The sequence below is a fragment of the Ciona intestinalis genome, unplaced genomic scaffold, assembly GCF_000224145.3.
Source record: "Ciona intestinalis unplaced genomic scaffold, KH HT000123.2, whole genome shotgun sequence".
Classification (NCBI taxonomy): Eukaryota; Metazoa; Chordata; class Ascidiacea; order Phlebobranchia; family Cionidae; genus Ciona; species Ciona intestinalis.
In genome coordinates, this window is record NW_004190445.2 from 55,547 (window position 1) to 79,939 (window position 24,393).

The 24,393-nt window shown below is 38.7% G+C and overlaps 2 protein-coding genes across 4 annotated transcripts; one reads left to right on the forward strand and one right to left on the reverse strand.

Annotated features, from left to right (window-relative positions):
* Positions 1 to 379: 379 nt before the first annotated feature.
* LOC100180990 lies at positions 380 to 23,425 on the reverse strand. Of its 3 annotated transcripts, XM_026838880.1 has the most exons (17): positions 23,276 to 23,425; positions 22,555 to 22,698; positions 18,821 to 18,942; positions 17,359 to 17,495; positions 15,758 to 15,858; positions 6,932 to 6,996; positions 6,300 to 6,490; positions 6,067 to 6,132; positions 5,681 to 5,866; positions 5,191 to 5,308; positions 4,865 to 5,016; positions 4,370 to 4,717; positions 3,962 to 4,166; positions 3,688 to 3,802; positions 3,300 to 3,507; positions 2,159 to 3,140; positions 380 to 1,948 (listed from the first exon to the last, which is right to left on the reverse strand). In XM_026838880.1, exons 3-17 carry the CDS (start codon positions 18,875 to 18,877, stop codon positions 1,100 to 1,102), a joined length of 3,780 nt encoding a protein of 1,259 aa, XP_026694681.1. In that variant the 5' UTR covers positions 18,878 to 18,942; positions 22,555 to 22,698; positions 23,276 to 23,425; the 3' UTR covers positions 380 to 1,099. The 3 variants fall into 3 exon arrangements, with proteins under 3 accessions (XP_026694681.1, XP_018671536.1, XP_002120412.1); XM_018815991.2 differs by lacking the exon at positions 22,555 to 22,698; XM_002120376.4 differs by lacking the exons at positions 15,758 to 15,858; positions 17,359 to 17,495; positions 18,821 to 18,942; positions 22,555 to 22,698; positions 23,276 to 23,425 and adding an exon at positions 9,147 to 9,535.
* Positions 19,292 to 21,328, forward strand: LOC100181712 (40S ribosomal protein S6-like). The gene is made up of 7 exons (XM_018815988.2): positions 19,292 to 19,416; positions 19,698 to 19,829; positions 19,899 to 19,997; positions 20,071 to 20,182; positions 20,414 to 20,563; positions 20,787 to 20,944; positions 21,192 to 21,328. The coding sequence occupies exons 1-7, from the start codon at positions 19,411 to 19,413 to the stop codon at positions 21,279 to 21,281; spliced, it is 747 nt and encodes a 248-aa protein (XP_018671533.1). The 5' UTR covers positions 19,292 to 19,410; the 3' UTR covers positions 21,282 to 21,328.
* Positions 23,426 to 24,393: the final 968 nt, after the last annotated feature.

Below are 24,393 nucleotides of genomic sequence, written 5' to 3' on the forward strand. Positions count from 1 at the left end.
CGAAAACAAAACTTCTCTGACGAAAATAATGGTTTGAGATAATTGTAACGACCGGGTGGTGATAATGGCGAACGAACTATTGGAATAATTAAATAAATATTTGGAACGTTTTTAAAGGTGGGATATTTTCATATACAAATATATTTCAATAAAAATAAAGAACAAACGAACTACATGTCGTTCAATGAGTTTTTTACCAGTCGCTATTTTAGGCCGAAGTATTTTACAACTACGGTACAAATATATGTTTTACGAAGTCTGCGTTTTTAGAACCGATTATATTCCTATATGTTGTAACGCATGGTCTTACCATTGCGTTGGTTCTCTCTGTCTTAGTAAGCTACAACATATGTAAGCATAACATGGTGCATGGAACAACTTGAGTGCGATTTTCTATGTTTTATTCCGAAGCGCGAAATAGGGTCGTGTGCAAAATGGGAACCGTCGGGAATCGAAGTGTCAGTGCTTCATCATAGATATAATATATTACGGTTAATTATCAATATATTGATAAAAAGTCACCGCTGATTCGGTTAATACTGTTGGAACACATGCAGGCCACACGTGGTGTTATTGGGAGATTTGTGCAACACTTGTTTCGTGAAGTGACTCAACATTGGATACAATCATGTATTGTAGGGTGGGGTAAGATGGGATATCGTTAGCACATAAATCCCATATTTCCTCATCGTATTTTAAACAATTAACAACACTATTTTAGAGTCGTGAGAATACAGTTTTTATAATTCCCTGAATATTCCTTGTTTACCAAATGGGACGATAAAAAAGAATAAAACCGTGTCCCATCTTACCCCGCCCTACTATACTACTTAAATTCGCAATTACTTTGTAGAATCTCTGCTTCCCAACGGCGATTGTTGAGTTCAGGAACCCGGATTAATGATTATATGTTTGATTATAAGCACGTAGGTCGTTGTATGGCAGGTTACACGCGGGTGGTCTTGAGTATAAAAGGCAATCACATTGGAAGCAACGGTTGATGTTCTGCATATTATTGTGTTGAGCATCTTGTACAGTGGGGTTGGGGGTAAAAGCCCCTATATTGGGCCAGCCACACTTCAAGACAATGTTATTCACGCTAAAGATATTTAAACTGCTTTAATGTCTTTTTGGAATTAAACCCAAGAAACGGCGTCGACTTTGAACGAGGAAGATTTTTTTTTAAACTTCCCAACTTTGATACTTCATTACTTGATGTGGAAAATATCATTCGTTGTCTCGGTTTGGTCGGCGGTAAAGAAGAACTTCGATGAACGGAGGTTGTTTTCTTCGCTTCAAGAGTGCGAACTATCTCACGTACAGGAAGGGGGCTGCGTAGAGGTGGACTACTACGGGTGGGGGGGTCGGTTAGCTCCGGTTGGGATTTGTAGGATCTTGTTGCGTGATGAAGTTTCCCTGTTTCGCTGATCATCGTGTAATGTGTGGAGCGACGTCGGGTCGCGATTCCTACTCGTTCCGATTGTGAGCGACGCACACGACGATCCTTGATGCCAAGCGACATCCTCGTTGGTGGAGACCCACTGTGTGGTCGGTATGGCGTGGCGGCGTATATCGAGATATCAATGCATTGCGCTGAGTGTTGGTGCCTGGGGTCGTGGTAGATTCGGCATGGCGAAAACACCGGCGAAGTATCTGAACCCACGCGGTCAAATACATCGGTTGAATGTTTGTTTGGTTCATATGAATGACGAGCCAACCGCTCGCCAGTTGCTTGGAAGTCACTTCCACCCATCAACAATCTGTTCATTTTGTTTGAAATATTGTTCGAATTTTTCTTCTTTGTCATGTTAAGTGAAGCAGGCCGGGACGATTTCGACTTGGGGGCTTTCCCGGTTAGTTTGCGCACCATCTGACTTACCAAACCACGTTGTTTGGCATGGGTGGGCGGTTTGGTGTCGACATGCGACCGCAGAGAATCAAGATCGACCTGCAATGTGATATTGCTAGGTTAGTTAACTATCTTAGTGTGAAAACACATCATGTAGACCTCAGGTTTAGACGTGGATGTGTTTTCAACACAAACACGACAACCCGTATGCAGGATACAGTTTCATCTCAAACTAAATAGAACTAAACAATCCTCAGTGACATTGGAAGTCCAATGTTTGCAAACGACCAACAACCACAAGTTACTAACCTGTCGTATATTATCCAATACTTCTGGTGGAAAACAACCTCGAATATCAGGTTTCGTCACTTTCTTGTGTGGTGACGGAACTATGACGTCATCAAGATTAGATTTGGTGACGTCAGCAAGTAGTTGATCAGATATATCGTTGATAACAATCATGCCGACAAAACTATTATTATTATTATTATTATTGTTGTTTTCACCCCACGCTTGTTTAGGTTCTTGCTCCCCGATGTAAAACGAACTACCGGTATCGGGTTGGGGGGCTTCCCCTTGCTCTGCCGCATCCTCGTCCAGAGCAACGAATGAAGAAGGTATAGGAGAGATGCTCCTCCTTTTAGAAGAAGGCATTGACATTGTACGTAGGATGGTACAACCCTCGTCCTCGGGCAGTGAAACATCAGGAGAATATCGACTTTCGATCTGAGTGACCAACTTCTTCACAGAAGTTGCTTGGTTCTCTGAGAAAGACCTTGCACGGGACATGGGGGCGTCGGTTGATGGGGTGGGTTGTGGGGGATCAGTTAATTCACTGGGGGGTAGGGAGGGGGACTTGTGGTGGCCTTTAATAAAAGGTTCGACCTCGGGAGGTATTTGGACTTTGGCGGCGATTTTGCTCGCGATTTCCTGCGAGTCTTCGATCGGCGACTCGATGACGGCGACGATCTGTCGCACGGGAACCGGGGCTTTGATGGCCGGTGGTGGAATATCAGATGGTTGGGGGGGTGGGGGGTCTATGGGGTCGGAGGGCGATGGGTCGGAGAAACGCGACTTTAGCAAGTCGATATCAACGGTTGATGTTTTTTTATATGAAGGACTATTACGTGGTGACACCATCGATGAATGAAGTTCTTGTTCTTCCACTTGTAACGACACAGGCGTCCTATCTAACGATATAGCGGCGGGAGACGACGTTCGAACTTGTCCACGTGAAGGGGGTGGAGTTGTAGGGCGTGGCCATGCTTTGGCGGGGACGAAAGGACCGTTTCTGCGGGGTGTTGAATATTATAATTTACAAAGGTGCATTTTGATTTTTTTCTATAAATAACTTTTATTTATTATTTATAAAAATGAAGATATTTGATTGCGTTTGTGGTAAATTATCAACGTTTTTGTTGTTAAATTAAAAGATTTTTCCACCACCCACCCATCATGCACGAACACGCTATCTTCGCTTTGTGCCAAGTCGTCCAATTGCATGGTAGGCCCTCTAGCGGTGGCCGTAGCTTCCGTATGACGGCGTGAGTGAGCACGTTTAAAATCTTCACGGCGTTGGTTGGCTTTCGCTTTGCGATCCTGGTCGCCACTAGGAGCGATAAGGATCTCACCGGGTTCCGACGTGTTTTGTGGGTAAACTGTGGGGAATGTTGTGTGTTACGCCATGCTTGCACAGTTGTAATATGTTGCTCAAGCATTTGTGTGTATTAGCCACACAACTAAATGGCGTCAATAACAAACAATATCTACATTGAACAGTAAAAGTGTTTAAAAACTTGAAAAAAAAACTGCGAATAAATAAACCAGTCATCACATACTTGAGTCACCACCCCCCATGTTGGTTGTCCGATCTAATAAGTTGTCATGTTGTGCGTGGGAGGGGTTGTAACATGTTCGCCCTTCATCTGGTGACCATGACTTTGGTCGTGACACCTGGAAGTTGCAACCTCTCAGTAAACCCAATATTTTGGGTAAATTTAAAAAAATGAACTTTTAATTGCATTGTTACATAAAAATTCCATTTTAATTTTACATTTTTTTACAAACTTTCTTTCAAATACTTGTTTAAACTGATATTTTAAGTTGAAATACCTTGGGCACAGATAACGAAGCAATGTCCAACAACCGTCGATTGAGATCGAAATCTTGGTTGTCCTCGCACGCAACGTTTACGTCGTCAGGTAGTTGAACGGCAGGTGGGGGGCGCGGTGACGTCACGGGATGATCATCGGGGAGGCTCGGTTCGGATAAACTGCTTTCCGATCGTGAACGAAACAATTTGTTGTGGCGGTTCGCACTGGAAGGAAATTAAGGTTTTAGGAAAGTTTATGAAACTTTAGGATATAAATATTGTTTGTTTTAAGTTTATGTCAAAATCAGGATTAGCTCTTACAGTAATGTTAGCGATATTTTGAAAGTTTAATAATTTTGCGTTGATTTCTTATCATTTTAAAACGCAAGTTTTATAATTTACAGATTTAAATAAATATTCGTTGAAACCTCGCGAACACCATCCCTTCGTATTCATCGAGTTGTTCGAGGAACGATGGGTTGGGATGCGTGATCGACCGACATTCCTCCGTGAACTCAAGCGCGCGTTTCTTCGTCCAAAGTCGTTCCTTCATTAAGTACGCGGCAACCGTCGCCGAGGATCTACTGATCCCCATCTTACAATGAACGAGACATTTCCCCCCCGATCGTCGCGCTTCATCGATGAACCTCCATGTAGCATGCCAATGTTGAAGGAGATTGGAAGATTCAATGTCATGAAGTCGGATGTTCTTGTACGTGAATTCATCAGGGAAGAAGTTGTCGACCTCAAGCGTCACGTTCAAGATGTGGGTGATACTGGGACATTAACGTTTATTTAAAAAAAAACAATAAAAACTTCACCAGCAGTTTTAACATTTTTCTGGGGGGATATCTTTAATTCGTTTAGTTTAAACATTTTGGGCAAATAAGCCAAATCTGAGTTGCTCCAGCATCAAATCTCACCCGATTTGTGTTAATTCCTCCAAGTTGGAAGCGTTCCATTCCGACCCCAGGTATAAATAATCCAAGATCTTGGACGAACAATCCATTTGGCCGAGGACCGTCAACATTTCAGTGTCAATGTATCGCTTGTAGTTGGTGAGGTCCATGTCAATCTATGGAGGAAGGTTGTTTCTTTATGAGGCGTAAACGAATTTTATTATTTAAATGGTTTTACTAACAGAGGTCACCGTGAGTTTACCCTTGTTACACAAACTAATTCATATATTATAATATTAACTTTGAAGATTTCACAAAAGTAGTATCTGCAGCAACCAGTGTTAACGCACCACTTTCTCCAACTCCAATCGTATCTGTTTACAAGTACAGTTGTCGAGATCCATTGTCATCATCACTTGTTTTAATCGACTTCTTATCAACGATTCCACCGTTAAACGATTGATGTCTCTGTTGGAATAAACATGAAGTAATGCAAACTATTTAACCATCGCATGAATCTGGTCCTGATCCAGCACTCATGTTGTTGGACGATTCTCGTTGCATCATACCAGAATACAACAAGCGTTACTAAATATACAGAGTCCGATTATTGGAGCAACAATGAGATAAATATTTTATTGAAGCCGTGTTCGCCTACAACGATAGACAGGAAGTGAACCGGGCACGAGTATAATGAATTAAACATCTAATTTCAACAATGTTGGATTTAATAAAACATTTTTAAAGTAGAATAAACCTTGCTGTAACATAACGTACGTGCTTTCCCATTATACAACATGTTATTTGTTTTGCTACAAAACCAATAGATGGCTAACTTACTTCATTTCAAAATAGTTTGGTTTCCTTGACCATAAATCCTCGCTGTATTCCCACTCGTTTATATTTATTCGGTTAGAAGCGACTCTGCTCGCGTAGAAGCAAGTCCATGTAAGGTAGAGACTCCCCTCGTAATAATTATGTCGCAAAGCTGTGTCCTTGCACCGATGTAACGATTGTAGGGCCGACCTGGGTGGATTATGTAAGCTACTTTGTGTGTTTATAACAATATCGAATATTGGAAATCCATCCAAATTTTTGTAGCTTGTTGAACCCTGTATGTTGGGACAATGACAGTGCACCCATAGGTGTACACATATCCCTACAATGGTAGCAGCGACGAACCTTGAACCCATAACCTCTGGGTTGGGCACACACAAGGTACCTACCACATAGCTTGAACCGATACAGGTTTGAACGTGTGAGTTTTTTCATGAGATAAAACTTTAAATCCTCTGAAATAAAAATGTTTGGATGAGGAGTTATTAGCAATTTAAAACTATGCAACGAAATATTATGTACGCCAACTCTGGAAAAACAAACTAAAAATCAAATTTACTTTCCTTTAAAATGACGTAACGAAAAACCTATTGATTAAACCGCCTAAATATGTTTAACCCACCCATCCCCATCGAGTTGTATACTTGTGTCGCACCAAATGGGCAACACCAAGCCTATCGTACACGAAGTGCTTTCCTTGGTAGCGAAGTCGCAACCAACGATAATATTTTCCTCGGTGTCCTGCCTCCCGGTGGTCGTCACGATCACGAGGTACCTCCGGTGTTCCTCCACCCAACTTTCCAATCTTACAGCCTGTATGGGGGGGGGGGGGGTGTAATTATTAACCTTGCATGGCGGGGCAACGACATACACCTCGTGCCTGCTTACGTGATACCATGTTTCTAACTTTGTACATGATCATTTTCTTTATGGCTGACAATTTTGACAACCCATTTATGAGTTAAATTAATTAAGTGTCTTGCCCATGCACACATACGTCATCAATGGTAGCAGCGCCAAGCCTTGAACTTACAACCCCTGGGTTACAGACAGGCGCGCTAACCACTTTGCCACCACACCAAACTAATCAAAAGAATCTTAATTAAAAATATTTTAATTACCATCAAGCATATAGTTAAGTGTCTGGCATGTGACAAAGTGGTTTTGGATTTGTCTTTGCAGCTTCTTATACATAAGAATATAATTACAAGGTTTAAATGAGTGAACACTAAAGTAGAGATGGTGAATACCCACCAACTTAATGCTGTCTTGCGGCCTTAGATGGTGAAAGATCGCGTGTAGATGCGTTTGCAATTCACCTGGAGATGAGAATGAGGTTATCCATTAGAACAAGGCAGTTATTTATGGGTAAAGGAATGTCATGGGCCCAGGGTAAGAGTTGACGCATTATCTAATCAAACTGAATATATGCAATAAAAGTAATATTTTCCAGATAAACTCGTGTTATTTTAGAACACGAATGAAAGCCTGTAGGCCAACTCCTCAAACCAGCCATTTAACTCCGCTTACACGTCATTATGTGCATACAACAAGCACATGATATTTGGTGGGATGGGATTGAAAATAAAACTTCATCAAAACGTTTCCAAGTAAACCCAATGTTTGTTCTAGAAACGCCCGACGAACTTACGCGCGAGACCGACAGGTAGTGACGTCACATTGCGCATTGTGACGTAGACAAATACAATCAACCGGCACTCGGAAACCGTGGCGTAAGTTGTGATTGCTTAGTGTTCGCGAATGCTGGTTCGACAATGGCGACACATAAATACGAGTTGAATTAACAACGGAATAAAACGAGAGGCAAATAACCCGCGGTCGGTTGGTTTATTAAACTACGATAACATGGAGTCTTCCACGAGTAAGTAAACCAAAAGCTCTCCAAATACTTTCATTACAAAGCAAAGCAAAGCTGGATATGTGGTTTATGCGGCGTTTAAACCACAAACGGAGGTATGTAAGTTAAACCAGCATCATCCAAACACCACACATATGCAGTAAGCCAACCACACACTGTAGTATATTGCATTAGTTTAAAATAGATGACACCAAGTTACACCTTAGTTATCTACGTAATAAACGCCAACACGATTTCTGATATCACGTGGTATATGACGTCATAGCGACCCAATAACCACTTTTAATAATCGTTTATTTATAAATCTGGTAACCTGTGTATTATTTCTCCCACGTGTTTTGGCACCTGTGTGTTAAATATAACTGACATGAGGCGTAACCAGTGTGGAAACTTTGTGTTCAAAACATGAACGTGGTGAATATCAACTCAGTGGTTACGGCAAGGCCAAAATACAAACATTTTACAATATATAGTAATGTGGGGTAAGATGAGATAACGGTAGCTCATAATATCCCATATTTCATAATCGTTTTAACAATTAACAACGCTTTTAAACAGTTTAAAGAATACAGTTATATAGTTTTGTAAAAACTTGTTTACTACCAATGTACCAAATGACACGATACAACATAATGAAATGTGTTCCATCTTACCCCACTCTACTATTTTAGAAGCTGCTAATTTGGATTCTGTGTTTTAGTTCAAATTAAACTTAAAACATTTTCATCGTCGTATATTACACTGTCTGTGACAAACTGCTCATTATTGCTACAAATAAGACGATTAAATTTTATTGCAGCCATAAAAATTATGGGTATTATTAAATTAGTTGTTTCGTAATTATGCGTTGGAGTCAAATCCGTTTAATTGGATGACGTCACACCGAAGCGGAAATTCCAGAAAGTTTGGAAAGTTTTGTCGATTTTGATGATTAAGGGTTTCGAGTGCATGGATTGTGACGTAATTTAAATTGCATTATGGCGTTGCATGGGCGTAGAAACTATCTTAGGCGCTACGGCCACGCTTTTTAACTGACGCACCTTTTACCCATACCGTGTTTACGGACTGTTATTTTGCTGCTAATTCTCTTCGTTGTTTCAATTAATTTGATCCTCGCTATCGTATATTCAAAAGATAAATAAAATATGTTATTTATAAAACAGTTGTTGGGGGGGGGGCGCTCATGGGAGACGAAATTACTTTCTGTCGGTCAAAAAGTAAATAATACGTTTTGTATTGATTGAGGCAGTTCCACGCACACCTGTGTTTAAGTTTGCACCTAAATTTACGTGTCTGTACCCGTAAGCCTCACATGCGGCACATGGGGGTAATACAGAAGGCTGGTTGATTCAAGTAACGCTTGAATGAATGTATGTTGGTGTAACTTATAAATAAATTGTTCCAAACCTAATTATATTCAAACATAACTAAACGAGCATAACACGGAGAATTTTGAACCCGATTGTACAAATGTACATTGAATATATATATTTATAGCACAACGGGTTAATTAGTATGAAGTCACGGTAAAGCTGTATCACCGGCAACGTGGTGTTGACGCGACAACTACAAGTTCGACTGGTTTCATACCTGCAGGCAACTTAAACTGGCTATCGTGTGTTTTAAGCATGACACGCATCGACACGTCGGAATGACGGGAGTTTCTCCATGGCAACACTGGTTGAACCTCGACAACGTTACCGCCATCCTCATCATGCATTGCGTCCCCTGAAGCAGTGTTGCCAGTTCGATAATTCCTGTTTTCGTCGACCATGGGTTGCCTGATGTATTGTGTGGATCGGGGAATACCCGGAATAGCTACCGCACACGAGCACATAGTAACAGGTTGGCAACACAACTTTCATCCGTTGTAAATATTCGGTTTTGAAACAAAAATATCCAAGTCTTTGTTACACGAACATTATACACAGAACAGCGTTCTATTAGCACTGTATACTGAAATATAAATTATTGCTTGAAGCCAAATATAAAAACTTATATATCTCTCACAACTTATACAATCAACTCCACGAACTCAATACGATGAGCATAACTGAAAACTCATCAATGAAAAACAGCAGCACATTTTGTTTAAAATATATTGAAAACTAATTGTTTGTAAAACTTCCTGACCAACAGAATATACAACTCACATAATAAACCCAACTTTGCCCTTAAACCCCCAGTATTGGAAACCTTATACACAAACCACATACAACTAGCTTAACACTAAGGTAGATTGATGCTCTCTGGGCAACGTACGAGTTATCAAACAACACGTACCAAGTTACCGTGATGACATACCGCCTACGTCACATATTTATATTTATCACAAGACAGAAGTTAAAAGTCTGGGAATTTACACCGGACATTGTAACAGGGGGGCATGTAAAGTTAAACGCGTGTCGGACAACTTAAACAATTAACATCGCTTTTATAGTCGTGGGGATTCGGGTTTTATAATTATGTAAACTTCTTTGTTTACTACCAAACAAGACAATAAAATTGAATGAAACCATCTTCCCATCGTAGCACCTTATATTAGAGGTTAAACAGAGTTGATTGGGTTTCGTACGTATTGACGTAATTACAATACAGGGTTGATAGGCTTGAACGACCTTTCACGTTTCTAATATGCATAACTAGTAACTACTAACTAGCCATGTGGCGTAAGCACGGCACGGATGCGTGTAATAATACACCATCCATGGAACGAAATGTTCTCGATAAAATGTTGATATATTTACATTTGTGGAAAATATAAGTTAGGTTTTTCGACGAATTGGAAATCTTTCTTGCAAACTGAGTTAACTAAACTGCAGTCTGGTTGCGTATTCTGACTATCTGTCGTATATACACTTAAACACATTAAGCTAACCATAACCACATACATACTGTCCAATACACGGTAAGCATGGGCCACCCATATAAAGTAGTTACTTAGTGACCTACATCACACGCATAAGCCTACTATAGTAGCTGTCAACCAGCGTTAAACAATACCAGATGCGCTTAAGCTTATACGACCTTTCAAGGTTAAACATAATCCCTGTTGCTATGGCTGTATCAACTTATAGTGAGGCTAAAGTAGGGCGGGGAAAGATGGGACATGTTTCATTCTATTTTATCGTTACATTTGGTAGTAAACAAAGAATATTTACAAAACTATACAACTGTATCTTAAGAGCGTTGTTAGTTGTTAAAACACAATTATGAAATATGGGATATTATGTGCTAACGTCACCGATCTTAACCCACCGTATTATATAACACTTTGTATTTGTTTGACTTTAAATTACGCTGCCTGACCTTCATTCACCTGCAGTTCCCATCCAACACTGCAGTCGCCTATATTTCATTACTACGCTATGATACCTTGAACTAAAAGCGAGCGGTAAATTATTCAGCAGCCCGACGTGCGCGGTCGAACTGGCGGTGATTTGGACGCGAGTTTTTTGACTTGGTAGCGATCGATGAAGCGTGGACGGCCTGATGCTTCGGTTGGTAGAGGAATCTAACGTTGGTGGTACCATAGCAATGCGAGAGGAAACGATAAACGTTTCTGCTGCGTGCTAAAGTGTTGACACCGAGACGAGAAGTGGTTTCGCCGTGCATATGGAGGAGGGGGGGGGGCTAACTCTCCTTAACCTCACCAAGCAATGTAAATAATTCGAAATTTACTAAAACTGGAGTCTTAACATAGATTTTCAACTTTTAAATCTATTTGAAAAGCTGCCAGACAAATTATCTTCAGATTTTTTATCTGGAAATTAATCTGCCGGCAGTTGTTCATATAGTTTGAAGTTTAAACACAGGATCGGAAAAACTGAACGATTCTCCCGCCCGCTTAAGCGTTGACCTTCGAGGCAGGCTGTCCCAATTCCTAACATAGCTGAAAATCTTTCGCTGGTTTAAGACCCCGGGGTGTTCTATGATAGCTATGCGTCATAGAGGTCACTATGACGAACACTGGCGCATTAATAACATGTTACTTGCTCATGGGAATTGTAGGTTAACTTGCGCTGAGATATAAAAACTAACCCGATGTTAAATTTACCGCGACTAAAATTCGAATGTTTGAGTGAAGTGTGGTATGACCTGGATAGTAAAGCTCGGTGCATCATGTATATAGTAGGGTGGGGAAGACGGGACAACTTAATAGGTTGTGTTTTAAACAATTAACAGCGAATATGGGAGCCAAGGGGATACGGTTTTTATAATTCTTTGTTTACCACTAAATGCAACGATAAAAAGGGGAATGAAAACATGTCCTATCTTACCCCACCCTACTACACTGTCAATACTTTTGCATGGACAAATGGGTTGAAGGATCGCAACCAGATCTTGCTGCCCCGGATTAATTTATCGTAAACAAACACAGGAACTAAACGAATGTCGCCATCACTTGTCACCACTCGTACCAACTCAACGCCCACTCCACCCCTGTTAAAGGGGTTAAGCACGAGAGGATACGGTTAAAGTGTTTGTTTAAATTCACGGCCAAACAACGATTAGCCGACCATGGCGACGCAATATTAGGAATTGATTTTATGGTTTTATCTCACATCGGTTAGCTTATAGCTGGCTCTATAGGTTCACGGTTAAAAACAACAAATGGTAGCTGAGTAATATTAATACAAATGTAAAAGGCTGACTATAAGTAATAACCAACTAACTTGTTCTTAAAACAGAACTGAGACACTTATAACTCACTACATGACTTACCCATTACAACCTACTCTAATATTGGAACAGCTTTAAGGTTACAAACTTGTAAAAACTAAACCAACGCTGAAAGTGACATACGACAGTTCGTGTGTAAATAACACTCGTCCGATCTGCGCGTAAAATCACCGCTACGAATGTTACATGAAAGCACTTTACTGTAACCAGCTGACAATTAGGAAGAAGACAATCCAATCTTAATTATTTTAAGCGCCATGTACTTGTGCCGATTACACCCGTTAAAACGGCCACTATAACAGGTAATAAATCATTATAAATGACCGCTTTGTGAAGCAATGATGACGACATAATGATAATGAATGGTCTACGCGTGATATGGGATCTGTAATATCGTGCTTAATATATATATTCCCGTTTTGCATGGACCTAAGTTTTGGACAGAATCAAACAACTCACAACGTAATGTTAAAGATACGACTTTACTTTAACATTAACTGCAACAAATGTACTGCACGTGTCTTTTACACTCGTTGTATTACCTATATTTGAAGCACTATGATTTATCACGAATGACAACACTATTCATAATAATTACCACAGTCATACTACTAAACTTAAACTTACTAAACTTAATTAAATCACACCTTAACAACGTGAAGGCCTCCGAATTACTACTGAGGTAACATCATACGTATAAAACAGAGTCCGTATATAAACATGAGTTATTTCATGTCGCCCATAGAAATCACATAGCACACAGCAAATGGGGCTAAATTGGTCATAGACATAATATAAATATGAACGTATATAGCTAAATTTATACTATTTTATATTTTTAATACAAATACGGGATGCAGATTAAAGAAAATCAAGTTTTCAAGTAGTTGTTTAAATTTATTAAAGCTTAAAAGGGACTTGAAGGTTTTGAGTTGTATAAATAAACTGCGACTTAGCAGAAAAATCTGTTTTAAAATTCCCGTTGCTAGGGTAAACAATCGGCGAAATTAGCCCCATTTGGTTGCCCTGTAAGATTTCTATGGTGATGAAATAACTCATGTTTATATACGGACTCTGGTATAAAACATAACGTATTGAAACGATTTATAATTTATAAGTGTCGTAGTTGGCTGGCTTGCGGCTAAAACCATGAAGTTAATAACTGACGTTTTACAAAGTATAGACACTGGTGACCATATCGTATTAATTATGAGCCACGGCTACAAAGGTCGAAACAATTAAACGAATATAATCCAACATCGAACGTAGATAGCAGGTGTTGAACAATATTACACCACACATATGGTTACGTTATAGCTGGCTTGCTGTTCGTGCAACGACATAGACAACTGTCTGGTTATACTGGACCTCACACATAATGAAAGTATGAAAACATGAATGTAACATATCATCCTCGTGCTAACTTAGAATGAAACTTAATCAACGACAACAAACCTCCATAAATAACTAAACGCGCGACAACCGTACACCGAACACACACAACCAACTGCGAAACTTCGCTTTGTCTGTTTCAGTCTTTGTTTTCCCACTGCGCGGGGAAGTCCCCCGTCACGTGGCCATGACGTAGCATACGAAGTAATATATTGCTCTGATGCTTCCTGGCAAGTATGAGTAATCGGTACAAGGCGTTCCAAGTGCAGCGGTGAGCGAAAACACTTTCTAAAACAAACTTTTAAGAATAATAAATGCCTAAATATGGTGCTGGTGTACAACATTACAGTCACCAACGTGTGAGGACTAAACAGCTTCACTGTGTCGTTGGAAATACAATTTAATCCGCTTGTTCGAAACACAGCATAGGTTCAAAGGCTTAGACCTCATAATACCTTGAGCGTTGCTACATTAGAGTAATGATGCAAACCTGAGCCCACCTTGAACCGAATTAGGTCTTCCCTTGGGTGGTGGGCTTACCATCGAGTGTAGAACCAACTATGGTGCGGCTTCGTCGACCACGTGGTTTGCGCAGTAAAGCGGAACGGGCGATGACGAAGACTAATATATGTTGGGTTTAGCGGCCACTTTATTACTCAAGTAGTTTTATTTAACAACAATCGTTTTGCTGCTTATTCCCTTCGTCGTTCGTTTAATAACAAAGTTCGTGTTGTGTATCGAATACACACGCGCGTGTTGAGGTAAACTGGCGCTAATGTTGTTTTTACCGTTTGTTCAGCTCTAGTGGTTTAGTTGTATGGTGGTGTTCAAACTTGTGCAAGTCGATCGTTTACACGATTGCCAATATTCTATTAACATTAATAGGTATACCACTGTGGGGCGACATGGGATACCGTTGGCATCTAAATCCTATTTTTCCAGATCGTGTTTGGATACGGTTATATAATACTGTCTCGCCTGTCTGTAAATCTTTTTTGTATACTATCAAAAACATGTCCCATCTTACCCCAACCTATTGCGTTGTACAGCCACCATAAATATTCCATATAAACATTCGTGCTCGTATAGTTGGTTCGGCCATCGCTACATTCCTAGCATAATAATGAGTTCGAATTACGACGTGCTAAAGTTAATGCTTTGTAAGCATGAAGATTGCCATCTATGGGGTGTTCCTATACATGAGGTTGAGTGTTGCCGGCGGTTAAGGTTTGTTTGGGTAAAATAAAAACGAGCAACACTGCTTGTTAGCAGACTTAACACGCGAGAAATAATGCTGGAAACACTGTTTAACATCCATCCGAAAACAGGGCAGGAAAACTTTTCAAAAATGTAAATCCGTTGGGCGTAAAGGGATTGTCAGTCGTATTAACGTTGCGTCATTTCTATAAGGTTCGAATATGAGAATGAAGAGTTTGCGGGAATACATGTTAATGGTTTGGAGGTGAACATAGAAGTTGTCGGCTATGTAGTTTTACCATGGAAGATATGCTGTAGGGTTTTGCTATAAATATTTTATACCTGGCTCACGATTGTAAAATCAATCGAGTAAAATTCCACCGCGGAAAAGTTACGGCGATATTGGAGTCGAACAAACGAAAGGTTATCTTACATTTATTCAAAGTTGGTCGTTTTTCATACTGAACGCCCTGGTAAAACTTCCGGGTTGTCTAAGGGATTGAAAGTAAACTACGTGACAGGGTGTATCACGTGACACTGACATGGTGCATTTATAGATGCGTAAATTGTGTTCCTAATACTGTGAAGGTTCAGGTTTATATAGACCCTGTATGATGCGTTGCTATTCAAAATATACACATAGCAATAATACCCACCAGGTTTCATCATGCGGCCATGCAAGCATATATTATATTCAAGCTGTCATTTTTAATAACTGGCTTGCGGTCGAAAGCGGTATTAACATTAAAACGAGATCACCCGTGTTATAATAACTACCACTGCCCACGTTGCGGGGATAAATACGTTACATTCATACATTCATTCATTTATCAAAGTATTACAATTGTATAAAATTGAAATCCGTGAAAACGGTATAAACATTATTCGCATTTATCGAATATGCAAGTCGTATAAAAGAGCTGAAATACCTCCAAATTGTTTGACGATTGGCAGGTTAACAGCCAAGCTGGTTTGACGTGGTAAAATAAGCGCGGCTCCTTTGACGGCGAAGAAGTTTTCACTCACGCTCCTGCAACAGTTGGTAAACAAGATGTAAATTGAATGCTAATTTAAACAAGTGGTAAACAAAGAGAAATGTAAGCATGGCGGTGCAACGACAGTCGTTATAACACGCAAAACACCTCGTGCCCGCTAACAAGTTATTTAACTCCACGTATGCGGGTAATTAATTGCACGGTTGTAGGAAACAACACGAAGCTTAACATTTGAAAGTATCAGCGCACTTCTGGTATCGGTTTCTATTTGGATTTCATTTTGTTACTTTCGTATCATACGGAGTATGGAATGAAAAAAAAACACAACATATTTGGTCTCAACATAATGACAACAGAATTAACTTGAATACCAAACTAGTAATTGACATGTAAGCACGTAACATATAAATCTATTTATGCGTAACTAACACTGCGTTATTATATCAAGCGCATTAGCGCCACCTAGCGGATGTAGATAAGTAGATAAATAGGACAATAAATCAGACGAAACAATGCGTTTTCCATTAGCGGCGAGAATATACTGTGGGTGGGGTAATCTAAATGCGTATTTATTTTAAATTTTAATGTCTTGTATTTTTTGCAAAATTTCTGTCTTGATGTATTGTTTTGTTTTTTTTTTGCTTATTTTATGCAAACTTAATCAAGATAAAACTGCGACGCGTTTGGTAATTTTGACTTTTGTAAATAAGTGATGGCTGCATATATAAGGACGATCGAGACAATGTAAGGTGTGGAGTGTCGTGAGTCATGGGAGGCATCTGCGCGCAAGGGTGTCGTGTTTCCTGTTAATATGAAGCTATTGTTTGATCCATAGACACCTAAGTTACAGCTCAAGCTTCCTGTACACGTAAGAGAAATGGTCGTAAAACACGGGGTGAATATTATGGTGGTTGCCGGGCATGACTCGCTATGTAACATCGGTGTTTCAATCAAATGGCGGCTACTAACCAAACATGGTCGATTGGTTACTGAACGGTCGTGGTAATAAACGCGCATTAAGATCGGCATGATGACGTTCACAAAGTTGTCTGTTTGAAACATAGAGGAGTAGAAGGTCCTTTAATACAAGTTTTAACTTAAGTCTTTACTAATTAGCAGTGTACACCCATATACTTTTACACATACACTTATATAAACCTTAGTAAAGTAGTTTGGCCAATAAGTTTGTATAGAAGTGAATCCATATACAATCCAACGAACCATCAAACAATGGTGTAATAGTTGGTGAAGTAGCTTGGACGATGAAATGTAAACACACTGGGTAAACTTAACCCTTCTAAGGGGAAGTTGTTTATACTTTGTAGCGTGGTAAGTATTTTAATATTGCTTTTTAAAAGTATGTGTGTCGTGTGGATGAGCATTTTACAATATTTCCCGCTGTAAAATAAATGGCAGGGTGGGGAATTTTTTTAAGCTTGTAAAAGCCTGTAACTCAGAGGTAATGGGTTCAAAGCTCATCTCTGCCACATTATGGGCGTTTGTGTCGTTGGTGTGAACGCAACTAAACAACCCACCCTTGTCGCTTGAGTTTTTTGGCATTAGACGACCGTGTCGGTGAAATGATCTCCTGGAGTTCATCTTTATCTTCCACGTCTTCATGGAAAGTTTCGTCGTTCAATTCTTCGTCATTCATTTCATTCAATTCCTCACACTGTTGGAAAACATTGGGTGAATTTATTTAAAAACACAATAATATTTTGGGAATAAAACAACAATACAGACTAGTTTGAATTTTTTATCATCGTTTAAATCCTTGTTCATTTTATCCTTGCCCTGTATAACAAATGGCATTGTTAATAATATATGTAATTATGTATGTTTAATATCAGAGCAAGTTGAGCAACTATATTATTAACAGTATTACAACCCTAGTATATAAGAGTGCGATATTGAATGAGTGTCGTGCGATATAAGTTGTTTGAATTGAAGGAAGATAGTAATCCATGTTTCCTGTGGTGGCAGCTTCTAGGTCACCCATGGTATCACTAGTATTATATAATACATGGATCCTGTCCATGTAATATGAAACATAATCAATTAAACAAAGATTATTATATGCCGTACGAAAAATCTGGTTTAAAAGTGAACAAAACTAAATACAAGTTTACAGTGATATCCCAGCAACTCTAAAAGGGGTTGCTTGAATGCTACAGTGCTAACAATATCCCATTTTACCCCACAGTACTAAATATGAATATTAAATATGATAGCATCGAATTTACTGCTGGTTGCGAGAATTGGTTGCGTTGGATTTTAATACGAGAGTTGTTGGCATCAACCGATAATTGAACATCCACTAAATTTCTTGGAAGAAAATAATCATTGACGTAAGTTTTAAGCGAGGCATTGGTTTGACTTGCTTAAACCTTAATTTGATTTAATTCTTTACAACTTACCTACTTATATTTGTGTCCATAGTTTAATGTTTTAATAATTTGTGTGTGAACAAATACAATACATAACAAACATGGTGAATTGGGAAGCTATGTGTGGGAATCCTATATAAGAATACGCACACACCAAGTGGGTAGACTATTGCAATGTAGAATGCCATGCAACATTAGTGAAGAATCCTCTGTTGATGGATTACACGGCTGCTCAGTGGTTAGCATATGAAACAGGGTTGTTCACCAGTGTCGTGATTTTAAACTCAAACAAACTTTCTAAAGGTGTAGCATGTGTTGGAAAAAACTTGTTTCGTATCACTCGTACGACCATCTACAAGTTACCATGTATGTGACCGTGTGTGGGATTGTTTTTCTGCATGACTGACAATTTAAGGCGATTGGTTAAGTGTCTTACCCAGAGATAAACAAGCCTTGGTCCGATTACCTCTGTATTGGCACCAGGCGTGCCAATCACTCCCAAAAACATATTTTTAATAAAAATACAGTCATAGCAATGTTGGGGGAACAACAATAATGTTGCATCACAAACAAAGTATTTGATTAAATAAACAAAACATAAACAACTCACTGACGATGCTGGTGAATTTGAAGCGCTTGAATCTCTTTGCACAGTTACCAACGCCATGATCTTAACACAACATATCCATATATTGCAACAACAACGATTTCATAAGCATTGCACTAAGACACCTAATATTGAAATAAAGTTGGAATATTAATATATCTATTCATATTTATATGCTGGTAAACAACAATAAAATGAATATAACTTAACTTTTACTGAATCACTAACTAATACGGGCCAAAACATTGCAACTGTTCAGTTGATATTTATGCAGAACGACGCCCACCCAAACCTCACAACAACCATAAACACAAGTAAGTTTGCGACGATACGCAAAAGTGGGCATGCAAAATACTCCCCAATGGTTTAACAGATGATTTATTTTTTATATTAATCAAAATAAAATTTACTTGTAAATTTAAAAATAAGATATTTTTTGTGGTAAAATATACGTAAAATTTTCCTTTACAGCTATTTATTTTTAGGTAATAGAAAATATCGCTGGCAACACTGTTGTGACTTTTGGTTATGGCGTGGAGATTTCAGTTCTTTTTACGCAGTGATGTCTAGCGTTCAGTAGTTTGGGGTGAAATATGAAGGTAAATCTACTTTTATTTGATTATAAACAACAGTTTTGGGAAACCTTTGCATTTTTTCGACAGACGACGTTTTACTTCAAGTACATTTAGGCTTTATTTTAAGAATACTGACAGAATAAAGCAGATTAATTCGGATAAAACTCGACTCTCGTCGACAGTTTAGAAACACATATTGCCTGGATAGACCGTTACTTTTATCCATTTACCAGAAGGACCGTTTACATTGATAAAAGCAAGAAGTTTAAATTAGCAGAATATTTGACAGAAACCATATTTTGCAGTTGAACATATCTTTCCCCGCAACGGGGTGTCAGAAAGTATTCGAAGTCGACGATGAACAAAAACTTCGCGTCTTCTACGACCGACGTATGTCACAAGAAGTGTCCGCTGATGGCTTGGGAGACGAGTGGAAGGTTAGTGGATTGGACTTGATAACATGACATGTTATTTGATATCAAAAGTTTTAATATTTTTTTCCCCAGGGCTACATAGTTCGAATCACTGGAGGTAATGATAAACAAGGCTTCCCGATGAAACAGGGTGTGCTTACTGCTGGTAGAGTTCGATTGCTACTTGGAAAGGTTGGTTAATATACAACATGTTGAGTTATATTTGCCCCATTGCTTGCATTATTAATTATAATACATTATACAGGGCCACTCATGTTACCGTCCCCGACGAACTGGCGAACGTAAACGTAAATCTGTCAGAGGTTGCATCGTTGATGCCGGTCTCAGTGTGCTTAGTTTGGTTATTGTGAAGAGAGGTGAGGGGAATATCACTTTGTGTAAATTTGGTGAATCGGCGCACTTGTTTTGCCACTGTGTTCGTTATGAACCATTATTAACACAGTTTTCCCAGTGTTGCCAGATTATTAAGGCGGCTAATTAACAGGAAACACTGTTCGTTGTTTCACTGTCAGTCTCCGCCTTACATTTACTAATTCAACCACTGTTTTGCGTCCTACTTCATGATTAACACCTGATTAACCTACCAGGTGAGAAGGAGATCCCCGGTCTCACCGACAACACAATCCCAAAACGACTCGGTCCAAAACGTGCGAGTAAAATCCGCAAGTTGTTCATGTTGGGACCGGATGATGATGTGAGAAAGTATGTGGTGCGACGTCCACTACCAGCTAAAGAAGGTACTTGTTTGTTGGGTTGGTACATGGTGCATATGATGGATAACTGTGAGCTGATGTTATAAATGCTGACGTATCTCACTAGATAGTATCTGATGCACCAACAACCAGTTTTTTTGATTAGCTGTTTATGGATTTAAATTCAATAACCTTGGCGTCGAACTGCTTATTGTTGCTAGTTATGCCAATGTATACCAAAGTGAAGTTTAATTCTTAATCCCCCCAGGAAAGCCACCAAAGACGAAAGCTCCCAAGATCCAGCGACTCGTGACGCCACAAAGTGTGCAGAGAAAGAGACATCGTATTGCGATCAAAAGAAGACGAACTGAACGCGGTCTTCAGGAGGAAGCTGAGTATAAGAAGCTTCTCGCTAAACGACTCAAAGTGAGTGCTGTCCAAATTATGTGTGATAACATTCATTCATTGTAACTAGGCACACATTTGCCACTATGCAAGTCTTTATATACTTGTATGGTTTTTTCCCAGTGTTGCCAGATTACTATTTGACGGTTAATTAACTGAAAACTTTGCCGGTTGTTTTCAGTCAGTCCCCGTCATACATTTGTAGATTTCCTATTTTTGTAAGCATAAAGTTTAGGAAGTGTTTTGTTTAACTCCCATTCTCTTTTAGGAACAAAAAGAGAAGAAGGCAGAAGCTCACAAGAAGCGACGTCTCTCCAGTTTACGTGCGTCACAATCGCAATCTGTGTCATCACAGTAAAGTCGTTTATTTCGACCAAACAGAAAAATAATAAATTAGAAATGAAACATCTTGACCTCATTCTTGCTTTTTAGTTATATATGTATATATCCAGGTAACTGCAGTCGTTATAACACAGGTGTAAACTATTAGTCTATTCAAGCCAACCAAGGCACCGAACAAATCACCAGATAAAAAATCAAATGAGTGTCAAGTGTCTTAATCTGAATTAGTGCAGTGGGGAAGATGGGGCACTTATGCATATACCCTGATACATCGTATTTTTGGATAATACCTATGCATATACCCTGATACATCGTATTTTTGGATAATACCACGAATTAGTATTATTATTCCATTATTAATTGACAACAATTCAAAAAAATACAACAAAACACACGGGGAGTTATTTAGCAATTCGCACAACAGGTGAAACAAATTAAAATACAGGCAGGACAGTTTAAAATCATTGTTAATTTTAAGAGAATTTATTACAAAACATTCGTTTCCTTGCCGTATTGCTATATATATTATGGAAATTGCTATTGTTTGAATGATAATAAGTATTGTTCGAACATCAATTGATAAATATTGTACCTGTAATAACAGAAAATAGATAATAACTATAAATAAAGTTTACATTTTTGTCACAAATTTGGTATTCTTACAATACTTTTCGTACAAGATACTTCTCATAATTTATTATTAAGTGCGAATGACTGACCTTCGAATATATTTTCCATATTTTATCCTGTTATTGTATCGGTATCTTATATTTGAATAACCCGTAAGGTATATACCAAAAAGTAAAACATGTTGTGATTGTATTGAATAAATTAACCTTTACAGCACCAATATTGAATGGTAATACCCAACAACTCTAGTATTGCACAAAACAAAGCGGTGATTTAAGATTGGCATCGTGATTCACATTTTAACAAAAATCTGGGATGACGTAATTAAAATGCAATCACAGCTTGAAACATAAACAAACTTTATTGAATGGTATGATTCGAGTAGGGTTTGGGCCTGATTGTTTCTATAGACACTTAACAGCAGGACCTGTAAAACTGGGGTGACAAAACACAATATCCCATCCCTGTTTTAAATATGGGAATGACAAGGCACCCTCGAAACCCCTAACTGGAAGCCTATGAATAGTGGTACATAAATATCATTGGGTATTATACTACTATAGTTAACTTTTATTTGAAAAATCATCTCTTCAGCTTTTATGCTTTCCTTAAGGTTTGCTCTGCATAATAGATTATATACAGAACACAATATGACTTACAATGTACAGGGCAAAGATAAATACCGTCAACTGCCCAACTTCGGATGAATTTTATTTCTCAAAATAGTATGCGCAAACAAATTATGGCAAAGTTTCACATAACAAACGAAATCTGTCTCTTTGGAAAGACCAATCGTTCGAGTTCTGCATTAAAAATTAAAAAAAAACATAAAAAAAAGCTTTTTTCTCTTACAAAGAGAGAAGGCTACAATGCAGTTGCCCCCCTTAGCACAATATCGTCGTAATTAAATGAAAAACATTCTTGCATCAATTAAGTTTATTTTGTTATTTTCCCCGTAAGTAATGACATTTGTAGCTAATCGAGGCCACAGCTAAAAAATTGTTTTATTGCAACATTTATACTCTATGATGGCCGAACCAAAATAGAAGTAAAAAAATCACGAATTTCAAAAAAGGAACAAAAAACCTTAAATATTTTACAAACTTGTTTGAGGGATAATGTTAATTCCCCCGTATACCCAATGGCAAACTACATCTTATGCCGATATTTTTATTTGCCGTTAAAGTAACTGTCCGATGTTAAGATGTCAGGTGGCGTAAACTACGTTCATAATTTAAGTAACAGCATTAACTTATGTAGGTAAAAAAATGAGTTGCCTGCCACTCTGCTAGTACTCCTACAAGTGAAATTATGTAAACATTGGTATATCTTCCTATTAAAGTAGCTTTGTTTAAGAACTTGTAATAAATTAATTCTTACCGTTAAAAACACAACCAATAATGGCCATTGAATAATCCGTAGTTCAATATTCCATCTCTACAGTGCTGAGTAGTAAGTACCAACCTCATTTCACGATGTAAACTGTTCTAACCGTGTTGTAGCCACAGAAATAAAAGAGAGAACGCGCAGTTGCCCAAAACCGTGATATATTCTTTTTTCTATTCACGTGACCGCCAACTGCGTCCCCATTTCCCTTCGTCTCCATTGTAAAAGATAGGCGCATAGTAGTTTTAAGACGTTTTAGCTGTTTATTTCAAAAAAAAAACTATTAAAGTTTATTACTTAAAATTAAGTCAAAACACAAGAAAAACTACATAAAACGTCATCGACTCCATTGAGTACAATGGTAAACGGGAACGACCCGCGAAAGAGAGAGGGAGTGTATCAGGCTCTCTCCTTTGCCGACATTGAAGATGCGCGTTCTATTCCTTTTTTATTTCTGTGGTTGTAGCAGCTAGCAGGCTGAACTAAACGAAAACATAAATAACTGGAATTGGCCGTGGGGGAAGCCCCGATTTCTTTAAAGAATCAGCCACATAAATCCTCACTAAATCCAGCATTATTATTTTTTGATAATCCAAGTTATAAACAGAAACAATGGGTGCAAAGAACAATTTATTTTAAAACAATTGTGCGTTTAAAGATAGCAACGATATTTCATACGGGAGTTGCTTTTACGGATTGAGGGTTAGGGCTTTTGGCGACGACCACCAGGAAAGTAATATCTGCTTCCAATTATTTAAACAAGCGATCAAACAAGTTACATTTTTCACTGAGGTAAAATCGAACACAATTCTAGACCCGAGGAAAGGTTGGTTTTGTGCTAACAGTAAAGCTACGACTGCATTTATCCTCGCGTGGCCGGTGTCGCGGAAATCTGGTTCCCCAGAAATCTGGTTCCCATTGGCCCAGCGTAGACATGGTACATTTTATCGGAAATCTTTCAACCTGGCTCCGAACGAATCATATATTTATGTTTTTATACAGTTTAGTTTATTTAATGTGAAAGTTTAGGTTTTGTTGTCCTTTTTCGTTGTTGATGACGTGTTAACGGTAGTGGTCATTGGAGATACGTCATAATGTATAGTTTAAGTTAA